Source organism: Crotalus tigris, unplaced genomic scaffold (assembly GCF_016545835.1).
Source record: "Crotalus tigris isolate CLP2741 ecotype Arizona unplaced genomic scaffold, ASM1654583v1 scf7180000018030.5226217, whole genome shotgun sequence".
NCBI classification, from domain to species: domain Eukaryota; kingdom Metazoa; phylum Chordata; class Lepidosauria; order Squamata; family Viperidae; genus Crotalus; species Crotalus tigris.
The window spans coordinates 4,845,823-4,873,712 of NW_024096786.1; the positions used below are offsets into that span (position 1 = coordinate 4,845,823).

At 37.0% G+C, this 27,890-nt stretch overlaps 1 protein-coding gene across 7 annotated transcripts in view; it reads left to right on the forward strand.

The window, feature by feature from the left end:
* Positions 1–27,890, forward strand: part of PLEKHG1 (pleckstrin homology and RhoGEF domain containing G1) — a 120,281-nt gene that overhangs the window by 89,501 nt on the left and 2,890 nt on the right. For 6 of the 7 annotated variants that reach the window (XM_039346902.1, XM_039346907.1, XM_039346904.1 and 3 more), the window contains 13 exons: positions 3,950–3,996; positions 5,371–5,521; positions 7,826–7,957; positions 9,359–9,541; positions 10,204–10,299; positions 11,482–11,568; positions 15,849–15,882; positions 17,284–17,376; positions 18,835–18,873; positions 19,838–19,860; positions 21,538–21,723; positions 22,505–22,615; positions 23,653–25,315. In XM_039346902.1, coding sequence (XP_039202836.1) covers positions 3,950–3,996; positions 5,371–5,521; positions 7,826–7,957; positions 9,359–9,541; positions 10,204–10,299; positions 11,482–11,568; positions 15,849–15,882; positions 17,284–17,376; positions 18,835–18,873; positions 19,838–19,860; positions 21,538–21,723; positions 22,505–22,615; positions 23,653–25,315 — 2,845 coding nt within the window. The remainder of the gene's footprint in view (positions 1–3,949; positions 3,997–5,370; positions 5,522–7,825; positions 7,958–9,358; positions 9,542–10,203; positions 10,300–11,481; positions 11,569–15,848; positions 15,883–17,283; positions 17,377–18,834; positions 18,874–19,837; positions 19,861–21,537; positions 21,724–22,504; positions 22,616–23,652; positions 25,316–27,890) is intronic. The other variant, XM_039346909.1, reaches the window with a different exon arrangement.

The window sequence follows — 27,890 nt, forward strand, 5'->3', positions numbered from 1 at the left end:
TCACTGGTTATTTTTGTTCCTTTGTAGAAATATAAGATAGATTGCTATATTTATTTAACCTCAACTCAGTCAGCAATACTCTGTAAAGTTTGCTGACCAATTTTGTTTGGCAACTGCATTTTTTATTCTTAAAAAGTTATTCTGGATTAATATTACTATATACATAAGCATTATAGATTAAAAATGAAATGGGGAGGACATCAAACAGGTTGAAGTCAAGAGTAATTCCTATTCACCCCAAGTTTGCTGTTCCTTTTCCTTATCTTACTAGATCTCTCCCTAGTATTTTGCAAATATGAAAATGAATGTTACTAAATATTGAAGAATTGCAGGGATGGATTTCTGCTACAAGTGTCAAATACAAAATGTGGTACAGATAGTCCTTGACATACGACCACAATTGAGCCCAAAATTTCAGTTGCTAAGCAAGACAGTTGTTAAATGAGCTGTGCTGTATTTATATTCTTTTTTGCTGCCATTGTTAAGCAAATTGCTGCAGTTGTTAATTGAATCTGGCTTTCCCCATTGACTTTGCTTGTTAAAAGCCAGCTGGGAAGTTTATAAATAGTGATCACATGACTTTGGGACAGCACAACTATCATAAATACATGCCAGTTGCCAAGTGCCCAAATTTTGATTACATGACCATGGTGATGCTGCAACAATTGTGTGAAAAACAGCCCTGAATCACTTCTTTCAATGCCGTCGTAACCTCAAATGGTCACTAAACAAATGGTTATAAGTTGAGCACTACCTGTATTGCATTTCAGAAAAACTGTACTGGTTTTCTAGTAGTTTGAATACAGTTCGTGTTGACTTTGGCTTCTCCCCTCCCCCTCCCACCCCCCTCCCTCTCCCTCTCCATCTCTATCTCTTATTCTACAATTGGTTTTTCCTTTCTTCTTTCTCTCCTAGTCTGGTAAGGGTGCCTTAGGCATTTAAGTCAATGGCCCTGTGCATTATAGAAGCAGCAGTCTAGATTGTGTGATGGGAAATCTTTGACTTTTACTTAATATTGGTTCACAGTCTTTGACATGTTTATCTTTAGAAATTAGAGGGCAGCTTTGTCCTTTTAGCTGGTCAGACGGGAAAGTTGAAAGCAGGCAAGTATAGGCAGTTTGGCTAGTCATTCTTTTTCTTCCCTTGACAAAGGGAGATTTTATTCATCCTGTTGAACTTCACACAGTAGTTTCATATGGCCAGACATATTTATATCCAAAAAGAAATTGTGTAGATTTGTAGTAAATAGCTCTCTTGTTTTAAGTGCTGCATTTTGTTAAGGCTTGCATGAGTTTAGGGCTGAAGATTTATGGCTGTCTGTTGGCCACTGTCCATATTACTCAGTTCACCCTGAACATCAAAGAAGCCCTTTTAGGTACTGTATTCAGGAATATATGAAAAAAAAAAAAAACTAGAAGTGCAGGGTTTAATGAAACCATAAATATCTTTTAATTCCAATGTTGACAACTTTGTTTAGCAATCTGAACTCAGTATTCTTTTGCCCTGACTTATTGTCTCCTTCCTTTTATAGTTCGCAAGGCAAGAGCTGTCAATATAGTAGTAGCACTACATTGCAATGGTGATGGTAGTCAAAGTACAGCTCATTAGGTTAAGTTGTGTAGAACAGAACACTATTGTTAGGCTGTTTGGCTTGCATTAATACAGTTACACAGTGAAGATGTGGTAAAAAAAGGACAGCACAAAAATATTTTACTTTGTCTGAGTCAAACAAGAAGTTGATTTTCTCTCTCATTTTGTGAGTCTTGTGAACTCCAATTGACTTGATAACTGAATTGTAACACTGGTACAGATGCCAGAAGCCTGGCCATATGGTCTACTGATTTGTTTCCCCAACACTTTGCTGCTACCTCCTATTAGCACTGGCTGTTTGCAATAAATGCTTTATTCTAATACAACCATCCTTGACAGTGGTGCAGATCCTGGCACCATTGGATATTATGTTATATTGAATATTGATGATAATATGGAAGAGGAATACTGACAGCAGACTGAACAAAGGCCTCACACAGCCAATGCCAGAGGTCATCAAATGTTGGGCAGGAAGGCCAAAAGTTCTTGTTTATGGATACTTCTGGGCAGAGTCACTTTCCATTTTTTAATTTTTAACAATGGCTCATACAGAAATGCCAAGGATTAGTAATGGAATCATTGCAGCAATTGAAATCAAGCAGTTTGCAGGCTAAATATTTTACAAAAGAACTGATAAAATCCTAAAAAAAAAAAATAGCATTTAAAAATCAGGGGAACAGACTCATCTTCCCTCCTTTTGTATGATTCCCAAATCTGATCCTTCTGGTGCAAATTCAAGGATGTAATTAGCAGATATGGTTTGCAAGAGATGGGTTATAGGAGTAGAAATGTGGCTATATAATATTGAATGCCCGCTATTATCGATGCATTTTTATTGACGTATATCAGGCTAGCTGAGATCATTTCTTATTTTTTTTTTAAATCCCTTTCCAATTTGGTTAAACTATGAGAATTTTTTTAAAAAATATGATGAAAAACAAAAGAGGATGTAACATTCTTTTAAATAATTTTTTTAAAGAGCATTCACGGCCAGTGTTTATGACTGTTCACAATGGTTATATAATAATGAATTTGATATTTTCTGCCTTTTCCTCATAAATGCTTACTTATGTACAGACTTCATTTGGATGATGCTGAAGAATCCCCAATGATATATGCAGTAACTGGAATGATTCTACAGCTAATTAAATAGAGTGTAATGTCTCTGTTGCAAATTGTGGTAAAAATGATTACTACTTCATTGCAGGCAGTAGATTTCTACAGTAGTTGTTAGTTCAAAGCACACATGTTTAATAGGCTGTGATGTAAGTTCATTATGTCTCATGCCAGTGAGGGCAGCTACATGAATTTAAAATTTAAACCCAAAGATAAAATATCAGCAGTCGCTAAGTGGAAATTTTTAAAATTATTGGGTGGGATGGTCACTGATTAATACAGCTTTTTAAGCTGAATGGAATGTTTTATTAATTGTGAAACATTATTGAAAAAAAAGATAGGTGTGCTATACATATTCAGATATTGTTGCGCATTGAGAAATGTTCCATGAATGTTTATCCTTCTGTTTGGCCGCTGTTCCCCAATCAATTTTACACAATTTAAAGTAGTTTAGGCCATTAAAACACATCTGCAGCAACACACAACATGGGTAAAGCCATCAGCCTCTGGCATTGGTGATAGCATCTTTTCCAGTTGCAACCATGAATGCAATTTCTGTCTCAGTTGTCATCATGAACAAAATGCACAATGGCTATGGGGCACATAAAGAAGATATTTAGATGTGCTAGTGTTAATTAACCTGAGATATTTCAAGAATTAATTTAAGAGAATCTGAATGGAAATAATCCTTTTAATCTTCTATCTGCGGTACATAAAATTGTTACATCAAATTTTAGCCAATGTAATTTAATTGTTACCTAAAAGTTAGATAAAATTGTATGTGGTTTTTCTTTCCCAAGGGTTTTTTTCAAATAGCAAAGATGTAAAACACATGCTTTATAAAACATACTGTATTATAAAGTATATGATCCACATGGAGGCCAGAGATACTTCACTGTTTAAACAAAAAATTTGATAGATTAGTGGGATATTTATTTTTAGCTGAAAGTCATGTCTCATCTGCCTTTTTAAACTCTTGGGTATAAATGGTTGGGTGAAAGCCTTCAGTCACTCATTTTGAGACAGAATGGATTGGACTGGCTTTCAAAACATAGTTAAATCTCTGGGAGTGGCCAATATCATTATAGTAGATCAATGTAGTGCCTGCTGTGCTGGTTTCTAATTGATTTCTGGCTAGTTCAAGTTAAATCTAGTTAGTCATGTTACTTTATTTTTCTCTGGACCTTCTGGCAAATATATTTTTCCAGGTTCTAAATAAGCTTTTCCATTTGTTTATGTACAGAGTGAAGATTTCCACATATATACACAGTATTGTACCAATTATCCAAGGTAGGAGCATTTTTTTATGTTTGTGTGTGTGTGCACGTGCACGTGCATGTGTGTGTGTGTATCTGTCTCTATCTCACTCTGTGTTTCCCGTTGTATATTTTCAAAAAGTAATATCTGTTGGGTTGTAGAGCACTTTGGAACTGAAGGCAAACAGGTGCAGAGGTCTGGGCATATAGCATTGATCTGTGCTTTTATGCCTTCCCCTCTATAGTTGCTGCAGAATCCTTAGAAAAGACTTCCTTGGAATTCAAATTCCTGTAAAAGCCAAATGGATATTACCTTTTTACGTTGCTAAAATTTGAAATAATCATTTAATCAGAATTAATCTTGTAAAATTTATGAAAAGTATTGGGGGGGGGAGGGAAATGTAGAGAAGATGGATGCTCCTTTTCATAATGATGTTTGAACATATAAATATGCTAACCATTATTTTAAGTACAAGAAGGTAAGCAAGCTTGGTATACATTTATATATGTAGTAATAATGAAATAATTGTGGGGTTATTTCCTAAGTTTTGACAAAATTGTTCATAAGCTGTTGTTTGGCACTCTCCTGCATTCTAGTTAATGCTCTCTAGTTAATGCTTGGTTTTGGCTGCTCTAATGGGTTTTGTTGTGTTATGTTCGTTTACATATATATATTTTTGTTATGTTAAGTTTATGAGCCACCCAGAGTCATGTATATGAAGTGGTTAGCTATATAAATTTAATGAGCGGGTAAGTAAGTAAACAAATAAATAAATGTTGAATGATGAGAATGGGGAATAAAAAAAAGTTTAAAAGCAAATGTATTGTGGCAGGTAGGAGAAATTTTGAAAATAGCATTTATGTTAGATATCATTTGGTTCAACTATGGTGGCTTCTTAGGTCACTATCTTATAATAGTGTGGGAGTTTCCACCTTTAAAATGTCTTCCTAATTTCCTTCTCCTTCAACAAGTATGAATTAAGCTTCTGTACAGTGTTTGTGTGAGGAAATAGAAAGGAGAAAAAAAAGTGAGATTCTTTTATTGGTTGACTTGCTTCTACAGGCTTTTTTTAAAAAGGTTTCTGCCCCTATTTTTCCCAAACGAGAGAAGCATTGGAATGGGGTGGTGATTTTCTCTGAGGTGATACATAAACGATATGGCGGAATCTAATAGTTCTTCTAATAAAAAATTCTAATAACTTTTTTCTTCAAAATCCATTCTAAACAGAAAACAATTTTAGGGGAGAAAAACCCCTGTTCATATATGTAGACAGTCCCAAATCCATCTAGCTTGTAAATTGCTTAACTGTCAGACTGGATACAAGCAAACATGTCCATTGAAGTGGTGGTTTTCTGCATAATTAATAGGTTAACAATGTTCTGAAAGCTGTGTTTGTATTCTTTACAGATCAGTGGCTGTACTCACCGAATGCATGAGGAACAAATCCCTAGCCAAGTTTTTCAGAGAAAGACAAGAAGCTTTACAACATTCTCTTCCTTTGGGATCCTATCTTTTAAAGCCTGTTCAAAGAATACTGAAATATCATTTGCTTTTGCATGTAAGTGAAACGTTTTGTCAATGAACCTTTGTCTATACTCTACTGAATCTATAAATCTTTAAAAGAACTGTCTCTAAATTGGTAAGTTTTGTTTCATAGGAAAAAAACCTGATCTATAACATGCTGAATTTGTACTACTCACTCCCATTTTTACCCCGTTTCCTGAGTGTTCTGAAAGTCCCAGTGTGGTCTGCGTCATTTGCTCACAGTGTTTGTAACCTCAGCTCATGCTGAGTGACTGGTATGTTTACAGTCTCCTAAAGCTTTGTACAAAGAGTTCCACACAACATCTGAGAACTCCTGAAATAAAAGAGTAAACAAATATTGTGAGTACATTGCCATTATTTTACATAGTATTCCATCCTGTTTCTTTTTAGTAGCTTGGGGGATTCTGGTTGAAAAATTATTGTAAATGGTAACATATAGGCTAAAATTATTTTTTTCTTTGCCTTAAAGCATGTGAGTATGAATTCGAAGAATAATGTTTTTGGCATATATGTTGATTTATTCCTTTAGTTTACCATTTAAACATTTACCATTTGAACATTTTTCAAAAATCTGGGCCTACTTTTAATTCTTTTATCATATGCTTCCTATTAAGAAATTAATTATAATTTAAAGCCCGGACATGTAAATTTGGAGGGGATGTATATGTTTCCAATATCTGACATTCCTAATTCTCAAAGTAATTATCCAACTAAAGTTTCATAGCCAGGATTTAAAGGCAAGAAAACTGATTCATTCCAAATGTCCATAATTACCATCCAGGCAGTTGTCAGTGTAATGCAACTGAGTGATGAAGTGATAACTGTGGCCCCAAGGCCATATGCATTTCCTCATAATGCTGTCTCCAGACTTTTACTTTTAACTCAAAGAGATTGAAATAAATTAAGTAATAAGGACTAAGGATATAAAACTGCTTTTAATTAATTAAAAACAAATGATATTTTGTTTACGTTCCACCCTTTTTCTGCAGCATACCTTGGCTCAACCATTCAAGTGCTAATTGGTGCCCTTGACCTGAAATATGTGCACAGCTACTCTAAGGCATGTCTGTACCTTATTAAAGGATTTACGAATTAAAACACAATCTATTATCTGTGAAGGGCAGTTAACTGAAAGCAAAATAAACCTCCTCCTTGATACATCCCATCAGGGATTGCATAACAAGTATATTTCTCACATAATATACAGTAGTCTATTGATCTGTGTTCAGCTTGGCAACTCACAGGTTGCACATACTTTACATAAGCTGGCATGCTTGCTGTGTCTCGCTAAGATCACTGATATCAAAGGAAGCATTATTGCATTTAAATACTTTTTGAGCCTAGCCAACAGATAATTATAACACTTTCCCAGCCAACTAAGCTACTTTCTTATCTAGCAACTGTAATTAAGTATTTGCAGTAGTTGCATGGCTGTTATTTCCTTCTGTAGGTCCCAGTGTTCATTCTAAACAGGGTCAATGATAAGTGATTAAATTTACATGCGACAAAATAGCAGTAGTTTGTTACTTGATTCCTGTGCACTCAAGATTCTGTTTTGACTTTGGTGGAAAATAGGCATTAGGACCAGAAAGTTGGAAGAAAGGATTAATTATCAGCTCCCAATATATTGTGGCCCTTATACTGAACACAGACACACTCAATATGAAATTCACTTTCACATTTCCTATATAATCTAGCTTGGCCAAAAATATTTCAACATAATTGTTTAGGATTACAAAGGGATATAAAACAACCATTCCTATCTTTCATATGCTACAATATTATTGATTTCTCCTTTACCTGTTAAGAATGCCTTCATTTCAGTAGCTCTACTTTTCTATTTATACCTTCAATATAAAGCCATACAATCCCACTTAAAGAATATGAAATCAAGAGAAGCATGGAGAGGAAGAAAGACTTGAGAGAAAAGGGTTATACACCTCAAATGATTTCTAGTGAGGAAGTGGAGCTGAAAAATCTCTCTTGTATAGTCTGCACTGTTAGAGTTGAAATCTTTAGGGCAGGCATGTCAAACTGCCAGCCTGCAGACCGGATGTGTCATGCCGAAATCGCACCTACCCCATTGCTGGCAATGGGGAAAAAGTTGTGAGACGTCGCGCGATGTCGCAAGTTTGACATGCCTGCTTTAGGGTACTATGACTTTTTGAGGTATCTGAATTTGAAAGTCCACAGAGATGGGCTGCAGCCAGCATTATTTAAGAAGCAGATTATTACTGTAATTGTACTTATCAGTCAGATCTTGTTTCCAGATGTTTGACTGTTATAAACAATACTCTCTTCAATTGCTTCTTAACAGGAGATAGAAAATCATCTTGACAAGGAGACTGAAGGTTATGATGTTGTGTTAGATGCCATAGATACAATGCAGAGAGTGGCATGGCATATCAATGATATGAAGAGGAAGCATGAACATGCTATTAGATTACAGGTGAATCAAAATGCATCCTTCATCAACTATGTTCTGTCTTTTGTTTGGATTTTACTCACATGCTTTGGACAAATGTTTGACATATTGAAAAGATTGTTGTTTTCAGTATTTCGAACATCGAAATGCCCACTTGCTGAACCAATTCCAAAGCAATATTTAACATGATATTTGATTTATTCATATAAGCTTCTTCAAAGCCTGAATGAGAGTTGTATATAAATGTTTGCTTCAAACAATAGATTGTAGAAAATATCTCTTGAACAGAGCCCAAAGTTTAATTATTCCTGTTTTCTGCACTACTTTGAGGCTCTTGATAAGTGCAGATAATCCTCAGTTAATGACAGTAATTAGGACCAGAATTTTTGTCACTAAGCAATCCTTTGTCACTAAAGGAAAAATGTGATTGTGCCACTTAGTGGTAGCAGTTCCAGCAGTCCAGCAAGGACTGTGCAGGTTGTTAAAAGAGGACTTCACATAAGTGCAACTTCTGATTTTCTGCCAGCTTCCCCATTGACTTTGCTTGTGAGAAGCCCACAGGGAAGATCAAAATTATGATCATTGTGGGAGAGCTCTGCCAGCCAGAATTTTGAGAACTGATCTTAACTACCATTGAACTATTGCTGAACAAGGCTTAAATCAGAGCCAACTGTAATGCTTTAGACTAGAAAATAATTGTCTTACTGTTTGAAACTTCCTTCAAATGCATTTTGCTCTTTTGCTGTATCTCAAGCATAAATGTTGTTCAGCTCATATGACTATGCCTGGCTTTCGGCAAAAACTCAATCTCAAATCTGCATCACTGTAATATGAGTGAGGCTTTTTAATGTGGATCACCAAAGCCAAGCCACTGCGACAGTCTTTTAAAGCTGGGATTGGTTCCTTGTATAGGAAGAAGTGAATTAGTTTATGGGGATAAGCAAGCCTTAGTTTCTTTGGCCCTTCTTGGCCCTTCTTCTTTTCCCATTTGGTGGGAAAATTCAGCTGTGCAATTTTGATTTGTTTCATTATTATAGTAGCAATTATTTCTACTATTATCAAAGTGTTACATCATCTTTCCATTTTTCTGAAATGTTGAGGAAAGCATCAAAAAACAATATTTTTTATTTTTAGTAGCATTTGGCTTCACCTTGCTCTACCTCAGAACTGGGGTTCAGTTGGCTGCAACTGCAACTTTTATCAATATTATGACATTTGGAAATAAATACAATTGTCTTTTATGTAATCAAAAATCGTCTGGTGTAATATATTATGGGATTGTTAGCCGTCTTTTGTAAATGAAATGGGTGTTTTTTCCATACTCGTGGAAGGAAACACGGGTGGTGTTGTAACACTTGCTTTCCATAACTCAGATATTCTAGCATAGTCTGTTGTTAACATGCTGCATCCTCCCCTCTTTTTCAGGAAATACAAAGCCTACTTACGAACTGGAAAGGCCCAGACCTTGCAAGCTATGGAGAGCTGGTGCTAGAGGGAACCTTCCGTATCCAGAGAGCCAAAAATGAACGCACATTGTTTCTCTTTGATAAGCTACTGCTTATTACAAAGAAGAGAGAGGAGACCTTTACTTACAAAGCTCATATCTTGGTATGGCAGGTTGCGCTTTGGGGGAAGATTAAGGGAGTAATGAGTGTGTATCCTACAAGGGAGCGGAAATGGGATATTTCTCTAACCCTTATTGTTTTTTTAATAGAGCTTCTGGGTTCTTTTTTTTCCTGATATTCTGTAAGTTTTCAGCAGAGACGGAAAAATAAAATTTCCCTGTAGTGTAAACATAGAAACAATTTAAACGCGACAATAAATACAAATAATTGACCTTTTTTTAAAAAAAAAATCATTCTGGCCTATGTATAAGGATAGAGTTTGATAAAGAATGGGATCTATTGTTTAGTCAGTCCTTCAGCTTTTCAAAATCATTTGCTGCTTCCTTTCCCCCTTTCCTGTTTCTCACCTCATCCTTTTAATTCTTTGGTTTTCCTTTATTGCTTCTTCTGCTTCTAAACCTTTCTCAGGATAACTGTAAATAAGTAGCTGTTATCAAAACCCTCCACAGTTGCTCTGCTTATCAGCTTTCTTTGCTTTTTTAATGGTTTGTTTTTTACATTTCCCTCACTTCTTTTTTCCCACTCAGCCAGCTTGATACCCTTCTAAACATTCCAAAATACAATTAACGTTTTTTTAAAAAAAGAGTCTTATCAGATTTTCCTTCTGTTATCTATTGGAATTGATGATTTTTGCTTTTGTTATAGTGTGGCAATCTTATGCTGGTAGAAGTCATACCGAAAGAACCTCTTAGCTTCAGCGTCTTCCATTATAAAAATCCCAAGATGCAGCATACCGTTCAGGTATTTAAGATCACTATAGTGGGAATATATTAATAAATAATTAAATATTAATTAAATATAATATTAAATCTGAATCTCTCATAATTACATATCCCATGAAACAGCGCTATAATTAAATTCATAGACTTAGTTTTATCTTTATACCTGCCGGTAGTTCATATTCCTTATTATCTAGATCAGGGGTAGGCAACCATGGCTATTTTATGACTCGTGGACTTCAACTCCCAGAATTCCTGAGCCAGCATAAAAGAGCCAAGGTTGCCTACCCCTGATCTAGACCTTCTTTCTTTTCCCTTTCTTTTGGGGAGAAATATAGCCCAGTAATGCTACTTTAATGTACAGGCAATCCTCAACTTACAACTTACAAAGTTTGTTTAGTGACCGTTTGAAGTTACAATGGCACTGAAAAAAGTGACATAGTACCATTTTCACACTTACGGTTATTGCAGCATCCTCCTGGTCATATGGTTTACATTTGGATGCTTGAAAACTGACTCGTATTTATGACAGTCGCAACATGTGTGATCACCTTTTGGAATCTTCTGACAAGCAAAATCAGTGAGGGAACCAGAGTCAGTTATGTTAACTAACTTAACACTGAAGTGATTCACTTAACAAATGTGGCAATAAAAGTCATAAAATGGGGCAACACTCAACAAATTTCTCTCTCAGTAACATACATCATGGTCATAAATCGAGGACTACCTGTATTAAGCTCAGGTTTTAGGATAAAGATCAAGGTAAAAATAAAGTTTCTCTAGTCTACAATAATATGGAAAGATTATTGTCATTTATCATTGCCTTCTTTTGCATATTTTAAATTTCCCTATCTACTTTGCAATCTAGAGATTGTTTGGCGATCTCTCATCTCTCATTCAATTTACTAATTAGACCCAATCCTGCCACCTAGTTGAATCCATTTTCATCAAAGGTAGAAAAATATGGATGTATTTCACGCTAGCATTGTGCCTAAAATAGCTAGATCTCTGTGTGATATTGCAGTTTGTACACTGTGCTTTAGTTTTGATAAACAAGAAAATTCTTATCATTTTTGGAAAAAGAGCCAGCTTTTCTACCTGAAGTCAGATTTTTCTCCACATTCTGATAATTTTTACTCATTTTTTTCCTTCTGGTATTTCAAGAGCTATATTTTTTTAAAATTGTCTTATCCTTTTGAAATAGGCAAAATCACAGCAAGACAAGCGCCTTTGGATTCTTCATTTGAAAAGATTAATTTTAGAAAACCATCCTGCTAAAATTCCAGTTAAGGTAAATCCTTTTTTTTAATCATTTTTTTTAAAAAGAGAAAAAATATTTTACTTTTCTCTTGAAGAAACATCTGTGCAGCCATGTTGTTACATATAGTACAGGATTTTATAGCATCAATTTAACATTGCTTTGGATCAGGGCACTTCAGAAAAGTTTTGCCTTTCAAAATATGTTTTTTATTATTTTATTGGATAATTGGTTTTCTGCCTAATTTATGATGAGCAAAAAGTGTTATTAAAATATTTACAGAGAACAGGACAGGGAGAGCATGGTTTCTGTAATTCCTTCCAACCTCTTTACCATTGGTTATCATAGCAGGCATCTAAAATAGTGAAGGAGGAATAGTGGATCTATGTTACATTGGTGCATATTTGAATACATTGGAAAGAACAAGGTGGGCTTCCTATATTTTGCTTTTTGTCATGTGAATGAGAGGGACGATGGCTTAGAAAGAAGCACTTGGCTACTTTTTTGAGCAGCTGCCCAAGTCTCTCTCCCCTTCCTCCCAATACACTGGGGAAACTTTTCTGCATTTTTTTTCTTGACAGTCTAATCTGGGCCATTTTCAAACTTGCTGGCTTCACCTGCCACCCCAGATTTGGTCCCATTCTCTGCTGACTGATAGATGGGACCAGTCTCCAGACCCTCTTGACATAATTTCTTTCCGATGCTCTGTTGAGATGGAAAGAATAAAAATGAAGCAGGTATTAATTCATCTAGCTCAGTATTTTGTAGTAACATAGATGGTCTCTTCGCTGTTTCAGTTGAGAGTCTTTCCCTGTCATATTCAGAGGTGTCTATACTTCTCTACTGTTCTACATGCCGGTAGTGGTTTTCCAAGGACCATCCTTTTCATTTCCAATCTATTCTTGCAATTCTGGAAGAAATACACATTGTTTTTCTCTCACTATACGTACCTCAAAGTGAATGCAGTTTGAACAGTACTCTACAGTTACTGTGTACTGAACCAATAGAAATATTTTTTCCTCCAAAAGCGCCCAAAGCTTTCATGGGAAGCTTTCTGTCTTCAGAAGAGAAAGATCTATTTTCCCCCCCCACCAATTTGTATTCTATTCCCCTATCTTTCATTTGACTTTGACTTCTATTTATTTCACTGCTGCTGTTAATGCTGCTAATATCGGATGTTCTTGCTTTGACAACAGATGAAAATGCAGCCATTTTCTCTATGATTTTAGAATTAGTTGATGCTGGGTGGGGGGATAGGGATGAGAGTCCAGCTAGTCATAACAATAATAACTCGGCCATGGGAACCTAAGGACATTGGGCCCAGAGCTGATAGAATTTTGGTGGGCATCAAGCTAATTGGGGAATGTGATTTATGGAGGTGAGAATTGTATTTTGTTACTTTGTATCCAGGGCAGGGGAATTTAATTTTTGGGTTCAACTATGTAGTGCCAATACTTTGTTTCCCACATAAAAGATTCTTTAAGGTAAACAATGCCTTGAAGTTCTTTTGAAGGGTTTCATCTGTCAGAACCATGACAGCTGCTATTTCAGCCAAGCAATACTGAGACATAAAAAATATAGCAGCATTTTCATTCAACAGTTCTGTGTCTAGGCCTGCAATACTTAGTCTCACTAGAGTCTTTACTTTGGCAATACGTACGTCAAGCAATCCTTGGAAGCTGTTCCACGTTAAATTATTTATTTTTTAGTATTTTTATCTTGCTTTTCTGTAATAGAAAAATGTTCCCTATTAATGAACAAGAAAAATAAGTTTTTATTATACCAAGTGGAAAGATCTATTCCAGGAAATGAAAGAGTAATTTAAAAGGATTTAAGTATAAATTCTACATTGCATACAGCAAAATCTGAAATGACTTGAGTTGTCGAAAATCTAGGAGGAAAAGGGATGTGTTTCTATTTCTTATCAGTTACCAATATATATAGGTTTGTCTGTAAAATAAGCACGTTTTGGAGTAACCTTGTCTTTATTATTACATTTTTAAATTAATCCTTTTTTATGGATGGAAGAAAAGGATAAGTTGATAAATTCTTAACTGAGCTGGGATCTGATTCCATTTTTTTTCTGCAAATCATTATTTTTTCATTGGTTGAATTGATCCACATATTAATTAAACAACCATGGATATCATTAAAGATTTTCCATATCAGAAGCCTTCTACTTGTTTAAAAAGGGGCATCTGCTTTTTGCTGATGTTTTTCACACAGATTTGATGCAGCCCATCACAATGTACCTTAGCATTCCAAATGTTATTCTAATCCTCAACATCTTCTTTTCAGAAGGAATGATGGCATTAGATAGGTGCTGGTACAGGCAGCGTATCTGAATTTCACAAGAAGTCAGAATTGAATCAATGCAGAATGTTTATTTGTGCACCTCAAATATATTGACACAGATCCTGTCACATTTGTTCTCTGACAAATGGCATTTCGTAGGCACAATGAGGGAAGCACTGAAACAATAAAGAAGAAATTAATAATGATGTCAAAACATTTATATATTAGAAAAGGGAATTCATAATGAGCTATAATTGTGTGTATGCTATACCACTTGCTAAATGGCAGCAATGGTATATGTGGAAAGCAACTATGATGTGAGAAATTGTATATTTTTCAAATGTATTTTACTTATTAGTGTGTCAAATTTAAAATTAAATATAAATTTAATAAATAAAAATAAATAAATTGCTCAGCTTCTCCAGATAATACTAGACTATAACTTCTAAACATTTCTGACTATTCACAAGTTTGTTGGTTGTGAGATGATTTTGAATTTTACAGTATCAAGAGGACCATAGGTTCCCCATACCTGGTACATGTCATAATTTTCATAAACCAAATGTTAGCGTATAATTTTTGAGTGAGATAACATTTTGCAGAGAAAATAATAAAAGAGTTTTATGAAGTTGCTGTTGTGATAGGTTGGTCTTTACATCTGAGGTTGTACACTTGCTACCCCTAGTGGACAATGGCTAAAGTACCCCTTTAATCTTGCAGATTTATTTGTACTCAATCTTGCCATGTAAAAACAATGTAGGATGCATTTTTCCCCATCAAAGTGTATTTTTCAATACACAGGGAGGATGAAGCAAAATGCAGGTTTCTTTGTTTGGGTTTAGTGTGTTATATGAATCCAGTTATTGTGTATAATTATCAATCAACTATAGTAAATCCTATTGTAGGATTAAGAATAATGTTAATGGAGAAAAAAAATGTTCAGATAGCATGGTAAAGCAAATATGAGAGTTCCAGTCCTGATCCTAGTTAAGAATGTTTATATACATTCAAGCATGAAGAAGCAGTTGCAGGAAAACCATTGGGTAAGAGAGAAATTCTTCATATTTTTTAATCTGCTGATCCTTGGCAGCAATGTCTTTCTAGGTCATTCTTTATATTTTTACTATAAAATCAGAAATTAGACTGATTGGTAGGAAAATAGTCATGAATGAAGTGTTTGGGGTGGGGGGAAGGAGCAGGAAGGTATTGCATCGCATTGTTTGTGTCTTAATGAGTATCGCTCTAAACAACATATTAGCTTGTTGAACACTATGTTGGGGCATATATATTTGTCAAGTTTAATCTATGGTTTATCAGAAAGTCAGAAATTTATATGATGATTATATTCTGCTTTTCCTCCTAGACCAAAATGCAATGGTATCTAATTAGTCTAAAACAGGGGTCCCCAACCTGTGGACCTGGTACCGGTCCGTGGCTTCTTGGCCACCAGGCCACGGGAATGGCTGGCGAGGGCGCGCATGTGTGCACACACTCTCCCCACTCGTGCTAGTGCTGCATGGGTGCTAGTGGCCCCTTTGCGCATGTGTGGGGGTGGTAGCACTGCTGCCAGCATCACACAGGCAGTAGCCTGTTTGCGCATGCAAATGGGCACTAGCATCCTGTTTGTGCATGAACATGGGCACTAGCACCACCACCAGCACTGCCGTGGGTGCGTGTGGCCTGCTTGCACATGCACATGGGTGCTAGTGCCGCTGCTGCGTGCGGGCGCCTGTTTTGCGCATGCACGCATGTTCCTTTCTCTGCTCCTCCCTTTCCCTCTGGGCCACCAACCCAGAAAGATTGGGGAGCTCTGGTCTAAAAGATCTCACATTACTTTAAGAGTCATAAGTGGGTGGGGATTTAAATTGGATCTTCATAATCTTTTCCAATCCTGATAATTAATAATTCAATATTTCCATCACAATTTCAAATTTTGTTAGCACCCTTGAAAGCTTGCCAGAGCAGAAAGGTGTGGTATACATCAAATAAATAATTAATATCTAACATTTCTTTTTCAGGCCAAGCAAGCAATTCTTGAAATGGATGCAATTCGTAAGTATATCTTGTTTAAATAATTAAACTGTATTGCTATTTCTAAAGATGGGAAATAAATATTGAGAGATGAAGATATTTAGTCAATAGAGTTGATACTAGTTACCACTAGATTTCTCGGGACTGAGAAGGTCAGTTGAGTAACTATGTGAAACTCTTGTATGTCTTCCTTAAAATGTTGCTATTATGCAAACTCACAATGGATAAGTGATTCAATTTCCAGACAGTGTGAGTTTTGTAGGTGTCCTGTTTGTAATGTAGGACTGCAGACCAAGTTGTTTTGTTGCCCATGTAGCATAATAAAACTCCCACAACCACAAGTCTTATAAGCATACCAATAAAGGTGAATATTGTAGCTCAAGGTCAAAATGAGGGGTCCTTTGTGCTCTCTGAGCTTGCTTGTTTTCTTGCAGATGTTTCATTACCCAAAAGGGGTAACATCATCAGTGCTAATAACACTCCTTACTAGCACTGATGATGTTACCTAGTTTAGGTAATGAAACATTTGCAAATAAACAAGCAAGCTCAGAGAGCACCAAAGGCACCCCAGTATAAGCATAATAATGTTATTATATGGAGATATTTTATATGAACTTGTTAGAAAAAACATTTCCAAAACCTATTAGGATATTTTCTTTTTAGCTTCCTCTTATACACAATAAAAGGTCCTTGGTGGACACGTATGTTTGGGTGTGTGTTATCTCTGTGTGTCTATATGTATGTTTTTATCATGCAGGAATTTCTTTGCAGGGAGTATAGTTCAGAGACATTGTGTTCACTGAGACATAAGGACAGATTACAGCTACGCTTTCCCCCAAAATGTGTTTATTTTTCCTGGTATATTTGAGTGAGATTAAATTTACTGAAGACCCTTTTAAATAATATTTTTGTATGCTTATATTGATGTCCATGATCTGTTTTCCATTTTGTTGTATAACATTGGGAGTTCATGTGGTGTGTGTGTAGAGAAAGAGTTGTGCCATGGTGTGTTTGGTTTGTATCCAGTAACATGTTAGATGATCAAAAATATTGTGATACTGTTGTATTATGTTCATTTCATTTTTACTATAACCTGCCAATCATCTGTAAGGCTAGATGTGGATGCCTGCAGGATGCTACTTTATCAAGATCTGTGAAACTTATCTAAATGATTGGGTCATCTCTGGAAAATTATTATTATTATAAGAAAGAAAATTAAAGGGTTTTCTTGAAGGGGACAAATCAGTCTTATTCCGATGTGATCTCTACCTTTAACTGCATTTATCTTTATAAATCTCAGCATGAATGCTATTTCCTGAATGTACTTCATTGTGGCAGATCGTTCATAAGTGTAATTGTGGCTGAACCTTATACATAAAGCATTATCTTTAAAATCAGAAAACCTTTTTTTAAAAAAAATAGATCACCCAGGGTTCCATTACAGCCCAGAAGAAATGAAAGCTTCAAGTAGCTCAAAAGAGGGCATTACTCCACAAAGGATGAGAAGGAAATCAGGTAATAAAATTGGTTTTAGGAGTGCTTGTATTTACAATTAGAATAGAATTAAGATGAAACAGTATCAAGTTATATATGAATGAAATACAGATTTAAAACTGAAAGTAAAAATATGAAAGTTGCAATGTGAGCCACAGTAGGAATGAACTTTAAAGAATTCATATATACATACTGGTAATATTATAGAAAAAAAGTAATTTCACATTTTAGCAGTGGCTTGCTATTACACTCAGTGGGATTTGCTACTGAATAGATACATATGAGATTGCACTGCTAATAACTTCTTTGAGCAGCTTTTTTCTCTCACAAATCCACACTTCATTTTGTTAAATCTACGTTGTGATTTTTTATGTCCATAGATATAAAATATATAACAGATACCTTTATAATATACTCATCTTTATAAAAGATGTTAAAATTCATAGTTTCTGGTTGGATTTACAAGTCTCCAAAAATTGTTGCTTTTCCTAATGGGAAAAAAAGTAGAAATGAGACAGGCCAAAATAAATGGCTCTTTGCTTGTACTCTTGACTATACTAAATAAAACAAGCCACCTTTTCCACATACAACTTCAGCTGCCTCATACCTCTGTTAGGGTCCACGCAGTAATTGCTTTGTCTAGCTTCAGCTGTCTTGTGCCTTCTTCTTTTAGAAGAACCATGTCAGACCCGAACAACTAGATTCATATATGAATACATGTTCAATTAGCTATTTTATTGCTCATGCCTATTTCACAGGAATCTTCCCAGACTGCCAGTTTGCACTTGGATCAGACTAGATATGTTCAAGGCACTCAAAGAGGGTTGGACCTTGCATTCTTGTGCCTATGTAAAGATTCCAGACTAATTCTCTGCTTGACTCCTTCCCCTGGCTTGGCCAGTCTCTCTCCCAAAAGGAGAGGTGCCTGAGGGGGTGTTCCCACTGTAGATATTAACCCAAGATATCTGCAGACTTGATTTTGGCTACATTAGTCACTTAGTAACTTCCTTCTTGAGGGCAGCTGAGATGGAACAACTTGCACGTACTTCATCTGAGATACTATAAGGGCTTTGATGTTCTAGGAAGATAGAATATCTGCAGGCCAGGTGTTCTCCATCCCATGACATTTCCTTTAAAGATCAAGGGGTAAAACCAGGTTATCATTAACACTGCTTGACAGTCTTGAGCTAATAAGCCTCTCATTTTGAAAGTATTATAAGTTCTGCATTTCTGTTGAGCAGTTGAATGATATTAAAATATATAGTGTTTTCTATATATTCCAAGCTACCTCAACAGATTTCTCATAATCTGTTGAGGTAGCTTGGTTTCAGCAGCCACATGAAAATATAGAGAATTCCATTCCCAGGCACCTCTGTCATTTCAGCTTGGTAGTGATAGAAGATAACAATACATAATTACATAATTTTTACAACATTTAAATAAATAAAAATATTAATAAATACATGTTTTTCCACACAGAACCTTCTTCCAGAGCTCATAAAATCACAAAATCAAGTGGTAAGTTACATAATATTAAAATACAAAATACACTTTAGTAACAATGCATATTTAAGCATGGCACATTTCACTGTAACTATTCATGTAATTAATTGTACAAAATGCATTTCATATAGGAAGTAACATCAAGTCTTTACTAGTAAAGATGTGTCATAAAAAAATAAAAAATTGTGAAGAATAGCAGCTTCTCAAATAAGCAAAAAACACTTCTGGCCGTGTGTGTGTGTGTGTGTGTGTGTGTAAAATAAACAAAGATCTTGGGGAGTCTATCACAAAAATGTTAAGCAGAGTATGTTTCCAACATGCCTGAATTATATTTAACTCCAATTGTTTACATGGTGATAGCATCCACATCCAGTAGTAAGCATCTATGGTAGATATAGACATGTGGATGGAAAGCATCATGTACGATGCTTCAGGCTGCCATATGAGACTGCACTCTGCTGTAATTAAAGTTTTGTTGCTGTTGTTGTTTTAACTGGATCATACTGCTATTTTTAAAAATGGGGTTGCTTTAAAGAGTTGCATGTTGGTTTTACATTGGTGTTTTCATACTGTGTAGCCCAGAATTATATTATTTCCTCCTCCAAATGGAAAAAAAAAAAAAACAATGTGCCTGCCTTATAAAGAGGAAGGATTTCTCACTGCTTGCTTTATTTACTTTTTATCTTAACCTTTTTAATTTGGTTGTGTATTAAAGTCACTTCTGTGCTACCAATTAGCTGTTTCCGAAGGACAATTTTGTACGCTGAATAAATTCTGTCCAATTAACTAAGGAGCTGAATAGTCTTTCCATAGAGAGGAAATATTTTCTAAAATATCTTTCCCAACCTACCCCAAAACACCATACATTTAAATATTCCTAAATTTCTTCTGATTCTCCCTGGATAAAATGATATACTACAAAGTTAGTATAAATGCAAGTTATGATATGATACTTATATCTGTTTTTCAATCATTTCAGAAATGGACCCAGATTTGCAAAAGGTAAGTATATCGTTTAGGAACTGTTAGTGCTTTTTAAAAAAAACAGATCTTGAATATTGCCAATGGCATTGAAAGCATATCATCTATTTACAGTTAATCTTCAACTTACTACCACAACTGAGTCCAAAATTTCTGTTGCTGGATGAGACATTTGTTAAGTGAATTTTGCCCCATTTAAGTGAATCACTGCAGCTGTTAATTTAGTAACATGGTTGTTAAGTGAATTCCCTTGTCAGAGAGCTGCAAAAGGTGATCACATGACTCCGGGACACTGCAACCATCATAAATTGAGTCAGTTGCCAAACATTTGATTTTTGATCATATGGCCATGGGGATGCTGCAACAGTCGTAAGTGTGAAAAACGGTCATAAATCAGTACCATTGTAATTTTAAACAGTCACTAAACAAACTGTTGTAAGTCAAGGACTCCGTCCATCTGTCCGTCTGTCCTCCGTCCATCTCTCTCTCTCTCTCTCTCTCTCTCTCTCTCTCTCTCTCTCTCTCTATCTATCTATCTATTGTCTATGCTCTTCAATTAAAATTTTTGATCTGGTAGCTTTACTCTTTTTTTCCTGCTTTGAAGTACATCTGGAAACAAAAAACACTTTAATGTACATATTTTAATGACCATGTTGCAAAAAAAAAAAAAGGGAGGCGGCCAGGAACAGAAGTACACAATCAAATGTTAAAACGAAGGGGGTTAGAGCAGCAGTTCTCAACCTATGGGTCGCGACCCCATTTGGGGTCAATCGACCATTTTTCGGGGGTCGCCAAAGGCGGCGATCCGCCATTTCCTCCCCTCCGGGGGCGCCGCCGCACATGCGCACCGCGCATGGGGGTGCCACTGTGCATGTGCGCCGCGCATGGGGGCAGCCCCCACGCATGCGTGCCATGCATGGGGGCAGCCCCGCGCATGCACGCAGCACATGGGTCAGCGCTGCGCATGCACGTTGCGCATGGGCCCCGCCCCCATGCACGCCATACCGCGCATGCGCATAGCGTTTGTGTGACGGGGGTCGCCGTCACACAAATGTTGAGAACCGCTGGGTTAGAGGTATGCAGAAACAGCAGAGGGTGTACCAGAGAGATCAAGAGGAGTTATAATATGAATCTTCCAAGCCAAAATAAAAGCTGTGCATGAGAATATATGAGAAATGATAAAAATAGTGTACATATGCATGCCCTGCAGAGTATACCACAATATGCAGGACATATTTTTAAAGCAGAACAGGACAATTTCAAGGGCCATCTCAGTCTTTAAGCAATATGTTGAGGGCCAGATATGAAGACCCAGGACCACAACAGGCAGAATCATTTAGTCCAGAAGTCCCCAACTTTTGGGGAGAGATTTTTCCGCAGACTGGAGGGGGCGTGGTTTTGTGTGCTGCTTGCATTCCATGGATGGGGCTTTGCTTGTTTGTGTGGACTGGTTGCTGGCATGCCGCAGCCCGGTACTAGTCCATGGACCAGGGGTTGGGGACCCATGATTTAGTCATTCTTTTGAAATCATTTGAAAAATAAAGACAAGAAAAATTGCTTTAAAAAGAGCATGATTTTTAATAGCAAATTAACATGGGGATGAAAAGCAGTGTTGACTGCTCTGGATACCGCTAGGCTGTATTACATAGTACAGAATATGGAATACTTAATCTGTATTTTTTCCCTCCCTACCCCTAGCGGTTGAGTACTGAAGGAGCCCTGCTATCTCAAGCTGAATTGTTCCTCAGTCCCAGGAAGAATCACTCATTGAATTGCCAACGTCTAGATTCAAATGAAGTGGCCTATAGCAGTGGTCAGGAGGATAACATTCTCACAGATGTTACAGATCAAACCGATGCTGATGATGAAGAAGAGACCGAACACGTAAGCTCCTTATTTCATGAAATGGAGAGATAACACATTGATCTATTGATGTTCAGTGTCATATGTAGAATGGCTCCATTAATGACACTAAGCTGAATAAATAGTAGGGTATCCTTGCTTTAGCTTTCAACAACCTAAATCAATTAATAGAGTTGGTTAACATTTTCACATCTGCATCCTAACCATTCAGGGGAATGCAGTAGGAATTTCTGAGATCTTCAACTACTGTTGCATTCTGTCCTCTGCCAAAGGTTAGTTCATGGAGCTTGGCAAGAGAGGGAAGAATTCTTTCAAAAGACTTTCCTTCCAATCCTCAATATTTATACTGAGCTGCCAGAAAGAAATTTGGTAATGTGCTGAGAGGGTGAACATTTGAAAGAATAGAAAAAAATATAGAAGGGAAGACTGAATCGGGGGAAAAGACTGAGAAACATCAGATATAAAAAAAGAGACATGCAGAAAGTACAGTTGAAGATGTAATTTCCTCTCCTTGTTGATCCCCCTTCATCCTATTAACATTCATGAATATCACTATTTGCACGTATTCGTGTGTTACCAACATTTTAACATAGTGACAACAACAGTTCCAGAGAAACCTTATTTGAATTTAGTCCATGAGACCATCGTAGACATCTTTCAGTGTAGATAGAAGAATCATACAAAAAAGAGTCTTCCATGGTATCATTTGAAATATAGCATCTATTCGTTGAACTCAGAAAATTGCTAGGCTTTACTTTGGCTGAAATTAGACATATAGTTTAATATTCACCCATTTCCACAGAGTGCTCAACATTTACAGCAAAAACCAAAGGGAGGCCGCAAAAGATTGAATAGTCAAGTTACTGAAAGTTTTGAGAAACGAAGTTTTAATCTCAACACATGTGAAACTCAGGTAATTGAAAAAGTTGTGAAATCATCATGGCAGCACCTAACCAAAATTGGTTGAGCTAAAACAGGGGTCTTCAAACTTGGCCCTTTTATGACTTGTGACTTCAACTCCCAGAATTCCTCAGCCAGGCACGCTGGCTGAGGAATTCTGGGAGTTGAAGTCCACAAGTCATAAAAGGGCCAAGTTTGAAGACCCCTGAGTTAAAACAACCCAGAGTAAATATGATTGGATTAACTGTTTAATACTTGAATGGGAGTTTACCAGGGAACATTAGAGAAGTAACTTAGAATAGCAAGTTGAAATAATATCCAAGAAAGAGAGGGCTAAGCCATGTCTGTAATGATATTAAGAAATTGACATGGACATGGACATGAAAACATTCAAATTCCAATAATTTCTTTAAAAATATATCAAGGAAAACTGATTTTTTTCATGTGTTGAGAGATGCAAATGAAGCAAAAGGGGGAAAAATCAGAGGCTGCAACACAATAATCAATAAAAACAAAAATGTTATAAAGGATCAGTTAATACTGTCTGCATATCCCATTGTCTCTTTGTGTAATATCTCCTTATTTGTGACTTATCTCTGGGAAGAAAAAAAATGTTGATCATCAATAGATTCTACTTAATGATTATTAAAACAAGCTTAGCTCAAAATATGATCCAGGATGAAGTAGCATTATGGGATTCTCTTCCAACTTTGTGGACATGACATCAACCTTCCAAATTTTGGGACTCAAAAGGTGGTTATAGAAAAATACCATTTTATTATATGTATATACATACATACAGGTTTCCATACAAGCAAGAATTCTCCAGTATCCTGGTTCCTTGCATGTTATTTAGTCCCGATTTTTGTAAAAGAATTAACAAAAGTATCTTAAATCTTAGAATACAGCAGAGCTACCAGTGCCTCCTTCCTGTGCATTGAGTGTCATTTTGACTACACAAGAATCAGAAATTTTAGAACTAAGTTCATGATTAGCATTGATGTGATTAGAATACAGACTAATAATATTCTATATTTGAAAACTTCACAGAACTCCCAAAAGTGTACAGATGAAACTCATTCCCAGATGAACACAAAGCTTTCATTTTCCTGCAGTGGGGATAGTCAGTTATCTGAACAATTTACTCCCCAAAACAGCTCATTTGTGGCAAATATCTTGGGGAGAACAGCTGCAGTGAGAAATATCTGGACAGACCATCAAATTCGGCAAGCATTGTTCCCAAGCAGACGTCCTCTGCAAGACAATATGGGTGATGACGATGATGATGATGATTACCAAATGTTCATGCCATCAGACTCCACATCCAATTTAACTTCCATTGCATGTGAAGAAAGGATCCCATCAAACCGACCTTGCAGCTGGCATGTAGGAGTAGTTCATCAAAATGATATTTCCAACCAGAACTCTCATAGAATTATGAGGCGGGCCAGCAGCGCTGGTGAAAGTAAAACTGGAGCAAGATATAGAAAGAATTACCATGATCAAAGTGCCTCTTGGAATGAAATGAAAAACTCTAGAAATGACATGGACAATCTGCAAGAATGTCAGGAATCTTCAGAAGAGTTGACTATAGATGACATAGATCATGTCTATGACAATATAAGTTTTGAAGATCTGAAGTTAATGGGGCTAGCTCAGAGGGAAGAGTCCAACCGTGCCCCGCAAGGATCAGCTAAAGATTCACTCTATGAGACATATGACCAAGATTGTTCTTTCAAAAAACCTCAAGCATCTCAAAACAGGACTTGTATTTCTAGCAGAAATGAAACAGTTCCCAGGACGGAGGCTTCATCTGTAAGGTCTTATGAGTTAAGGATTAGTGAGGAAAATATCTATGATACCATAGGCCTTCCAGAAGAAGTGTCAAATTTCAAAAGTGATCACCTTAAGTGTTCCAAAAAGAGAAGTTTTCTGGGTATGGAAACAGATTTTGCATGCTGTAACCAACTCCGACAATTTGTTTCTGAAGAAAGCCTCCAGTTCAGTGAAGATGAAAACCCCTATCATTATGTTCCATTAGATCGCAGCTGCTTAGGTTTGGCGGAGAATTCCTCAAATTCTGATTCACGCTCTCACAAGTCTGTTGCAGATAAATTGTCAGAGGAAGTAGATGAAATCTGGAATGACCTGGAGAATTATATCAAGAAAAATGAAGAAAAGGCACGAGATCACGCCCTTGCAGCTTTTCCTGTTTGCAAAGATGAGGTTGATAATCAAGCATCTAGCAGAACTGCTGGTGGACCAAATAAAGATTTAAAATTTTCATTGACTATGCTCCCACTACCAGAAAAAAGTGCTTTTTCAAAAACTTTGCCAAACAAGGTAGCCAGGTTAAGTGAAGCCAACATTAAGTTTGAACAGGCAACATCATGTAAAGCAAACTCACTAACAGATCTCAACAGATCTTCACTCCCAAATGACAGAGGTTTTGCTGATAGCCTTTATGAATCTCCCAATATTCTCTGCACAGTAAATGCAATACATACTAATGGTGAACTGGATTCTGTAGACAAAACGAAGAATCGTGTTTTTATGATGGCAAGACAATACAGTCAAAAAATTAAAAAAGCAAATCAGTTTTTGAAAGTAAAAAGTTCAGAGCAAGAGCAACTTCTGAGCCGGCAACAGAAATCGAAGCACAAGGACTTAGCGGCCATTTTAGAAGAGAAGAAACAAGGTGGACCTGCCATTGGTATGTTTATATTTTCCCTCATTTTTTTAAACTGATCTGTTGAATACTTCAACCCAATGACTTATGGATATACATTACCCATCCATTGGTCAATATTTCTTTGAATTGAACTGAAAATTCTTATGCTAGTGCTTGTTTCATTATGAGTAAAATCTATTCCTGTTAATGCAGCCTTTTTTGGCAGCTTTTGGCTTAAATATTAGCCAGCAGTATGCTGCAGCTTCCAAAAAAGCCAACAGTCCTAGGCTGCATTAACAGAGAGACAGAATCAAGATCATGTGAAGTGTTAATACCACTTTAAATGCCTTGATAAGACCATACTTGGAATACTGCATCCAGTTTTTGTTGCCACAATGTAAAAAAGATGTTGAGACTCTACAAAGAGTACAGAGAAGAGCAACAAAGATGATTAGGTGACTGGAGGCTAAAACAGATAAAGAATGGTTGCTGGAATTGGGTATGTCTAATTTAATGAAAAGAAGGCGTAGGGCAGTGATGGCGAACCTTTTAGAGACCGAGTGCCCAAACTGCAACCCAAAACCCACTTATTTATCGCCAGGTGCCAGTGACTGTGGAGGGCATGGCCCACTGGGTGGGTGTGGTCACCTCAATGTTGCTCGTGGGGAGGGATGCCTGTGGGGGCTGGGCAGGGTTGGGGGAGATCCAGGGGATCTCTGGCAGGTGGGGTGGTGGGCAGGAGGTTCATCCTGTGGGGTGAGTTGAGGCAAGACGAGGCAGGGCAGGGGTGCCATTGTCGCAAGGCAAGGCAGGGGTCAGGGCGGCTGCTGCCTGATACCATTGCCCCCCTCCACACACAGAGGCCAGCGAGCACATGGGTGCAGGGATGCACCCGGCCACATGGAACCTTGGCGATTTAGCGGGCAGCTGATTGAAGAGGGACGGTTGCCATCTCGGGGGCATGGCACGTGTGCCCACAGAGAGGGCTCTGAGTGCCGCCTCTGGCATGCATGCCATAGGTTCGCCACCACTGGCGTAGGTGATGTGATAGCAGTGTTCAATATTTCAGGGAGTTCTACAAAGAAGAAAGGGTCAAATTTTTTTCCAAAGCAACAGAAGGCAGGACAAGAAGCAATGCATGGAAACTAATAAGGAGACCTAGAGCTAAAGAGAAATTTACTGACAATTAGAACAATTAATCAGTGGAACAACTTGCCTCCAGAAGTTGTGAATTCTCCAACACTGGAGATTTTAAAGAAGAGATTGTACAACCATTTGTCTGAAATGGTATATAGGGCTTCTTGCCTGAGCAGGGGGTTGGACTAGAAAACTTCCAAGGCCCCTTCCAACTCTGTTATTCTGATTTGAATTTTATAATACTGGCTTAACTAATTGGCTTTTAAATTGAACCATGTGTCTTATTTAAATCAGAAAAGCAATGAATTGCTCCGTGCATTTAAGAACTTGCCTACCATAAATTCTAAATTGATACATAACTTCATTTAATTAAAAAAATATTAGAGGACAAAAATATAGGTTGTATTTTGCTCATATTTACTTGAAGTGAGAAATTTACCAATAATATTTAGTTTTATTGTCTTCTCCAGAAATTTTATTATGGAAAATGGAGAGGGAGGTTTTATATTGGGGGAGATGCTAAGAGGGCTAGCTATGGTGTCATAAAAGAGTAGTGAATTTTCATTGTGCAAATGAAGAGAGCAACCATGTTTTCAGAAGATACACAGAAATGACTTGAAAACTATTGACTGATTGATTGGACTTATATGGCCTCCCATCTTATGTATAATAATCCTGGTTGAGTCACAAAAAAACAAAACAGAACAAGAGTAAAAATATAAAAAAACCCATCAAAAATCCCACAAAACCTCATGGTACCCAAAAGCAGATTCTCTTCCCTTCATTGACATTTAGAGTTGCTGGGCTCCAGCCATTCCCTAACCTAATGCTTGTGGGAAGAACCAATTCTTCAAGGCCCTCCAGACGCCAAGGAGGGTGGGGGGTCTGCCAGATCTCAAGAGAGGGGGTGTTCCACAGGGCAGGGATCACTGCAAAAAGGTGCACTTCCTAGATACCATCATATGACTTTATTTTAGCATTGGGAGACAGAGAACTGCTTAGGATCTAGTTGCAGGAATAAGTATGTAGAAGAAATGATAGATGAAATTGTGTGGCAGTAGTTGTCAGGCATGAACAACCAGACCCACACGGTCACAGTTCAAGCTAACTACTTTATGTTCTGCCTATAATACAGGAATCTCCCCAGTCTGGCAGCCTATTCCTGGGAATAATTAGATCAGGCTTCAAGGAATTTAGGGCAGTTTGGCTTTAGCCCTTTTGCAGTTGTGCAGTAACTCCAGGCTAGCTCCATGCTTGATCCCTCCTCCCTGCCAGGCTGGGTGCTTCCCAGCAGTAGTTGGCACACTATGTTATCTTAGATGTTACAGCCAGTTTAGTATAGTGGTTAAAAGCATCATTCTAGAAACGGGGAACCATAAATTCTAGTCCCATGTTAGGCATGAAGCCAGCTGAGTGGCCTTGATCAGTCACTCTCAGACCTAGGAAGTAGGCAATGGCAAATCACTTAAAAAAGAAAAAC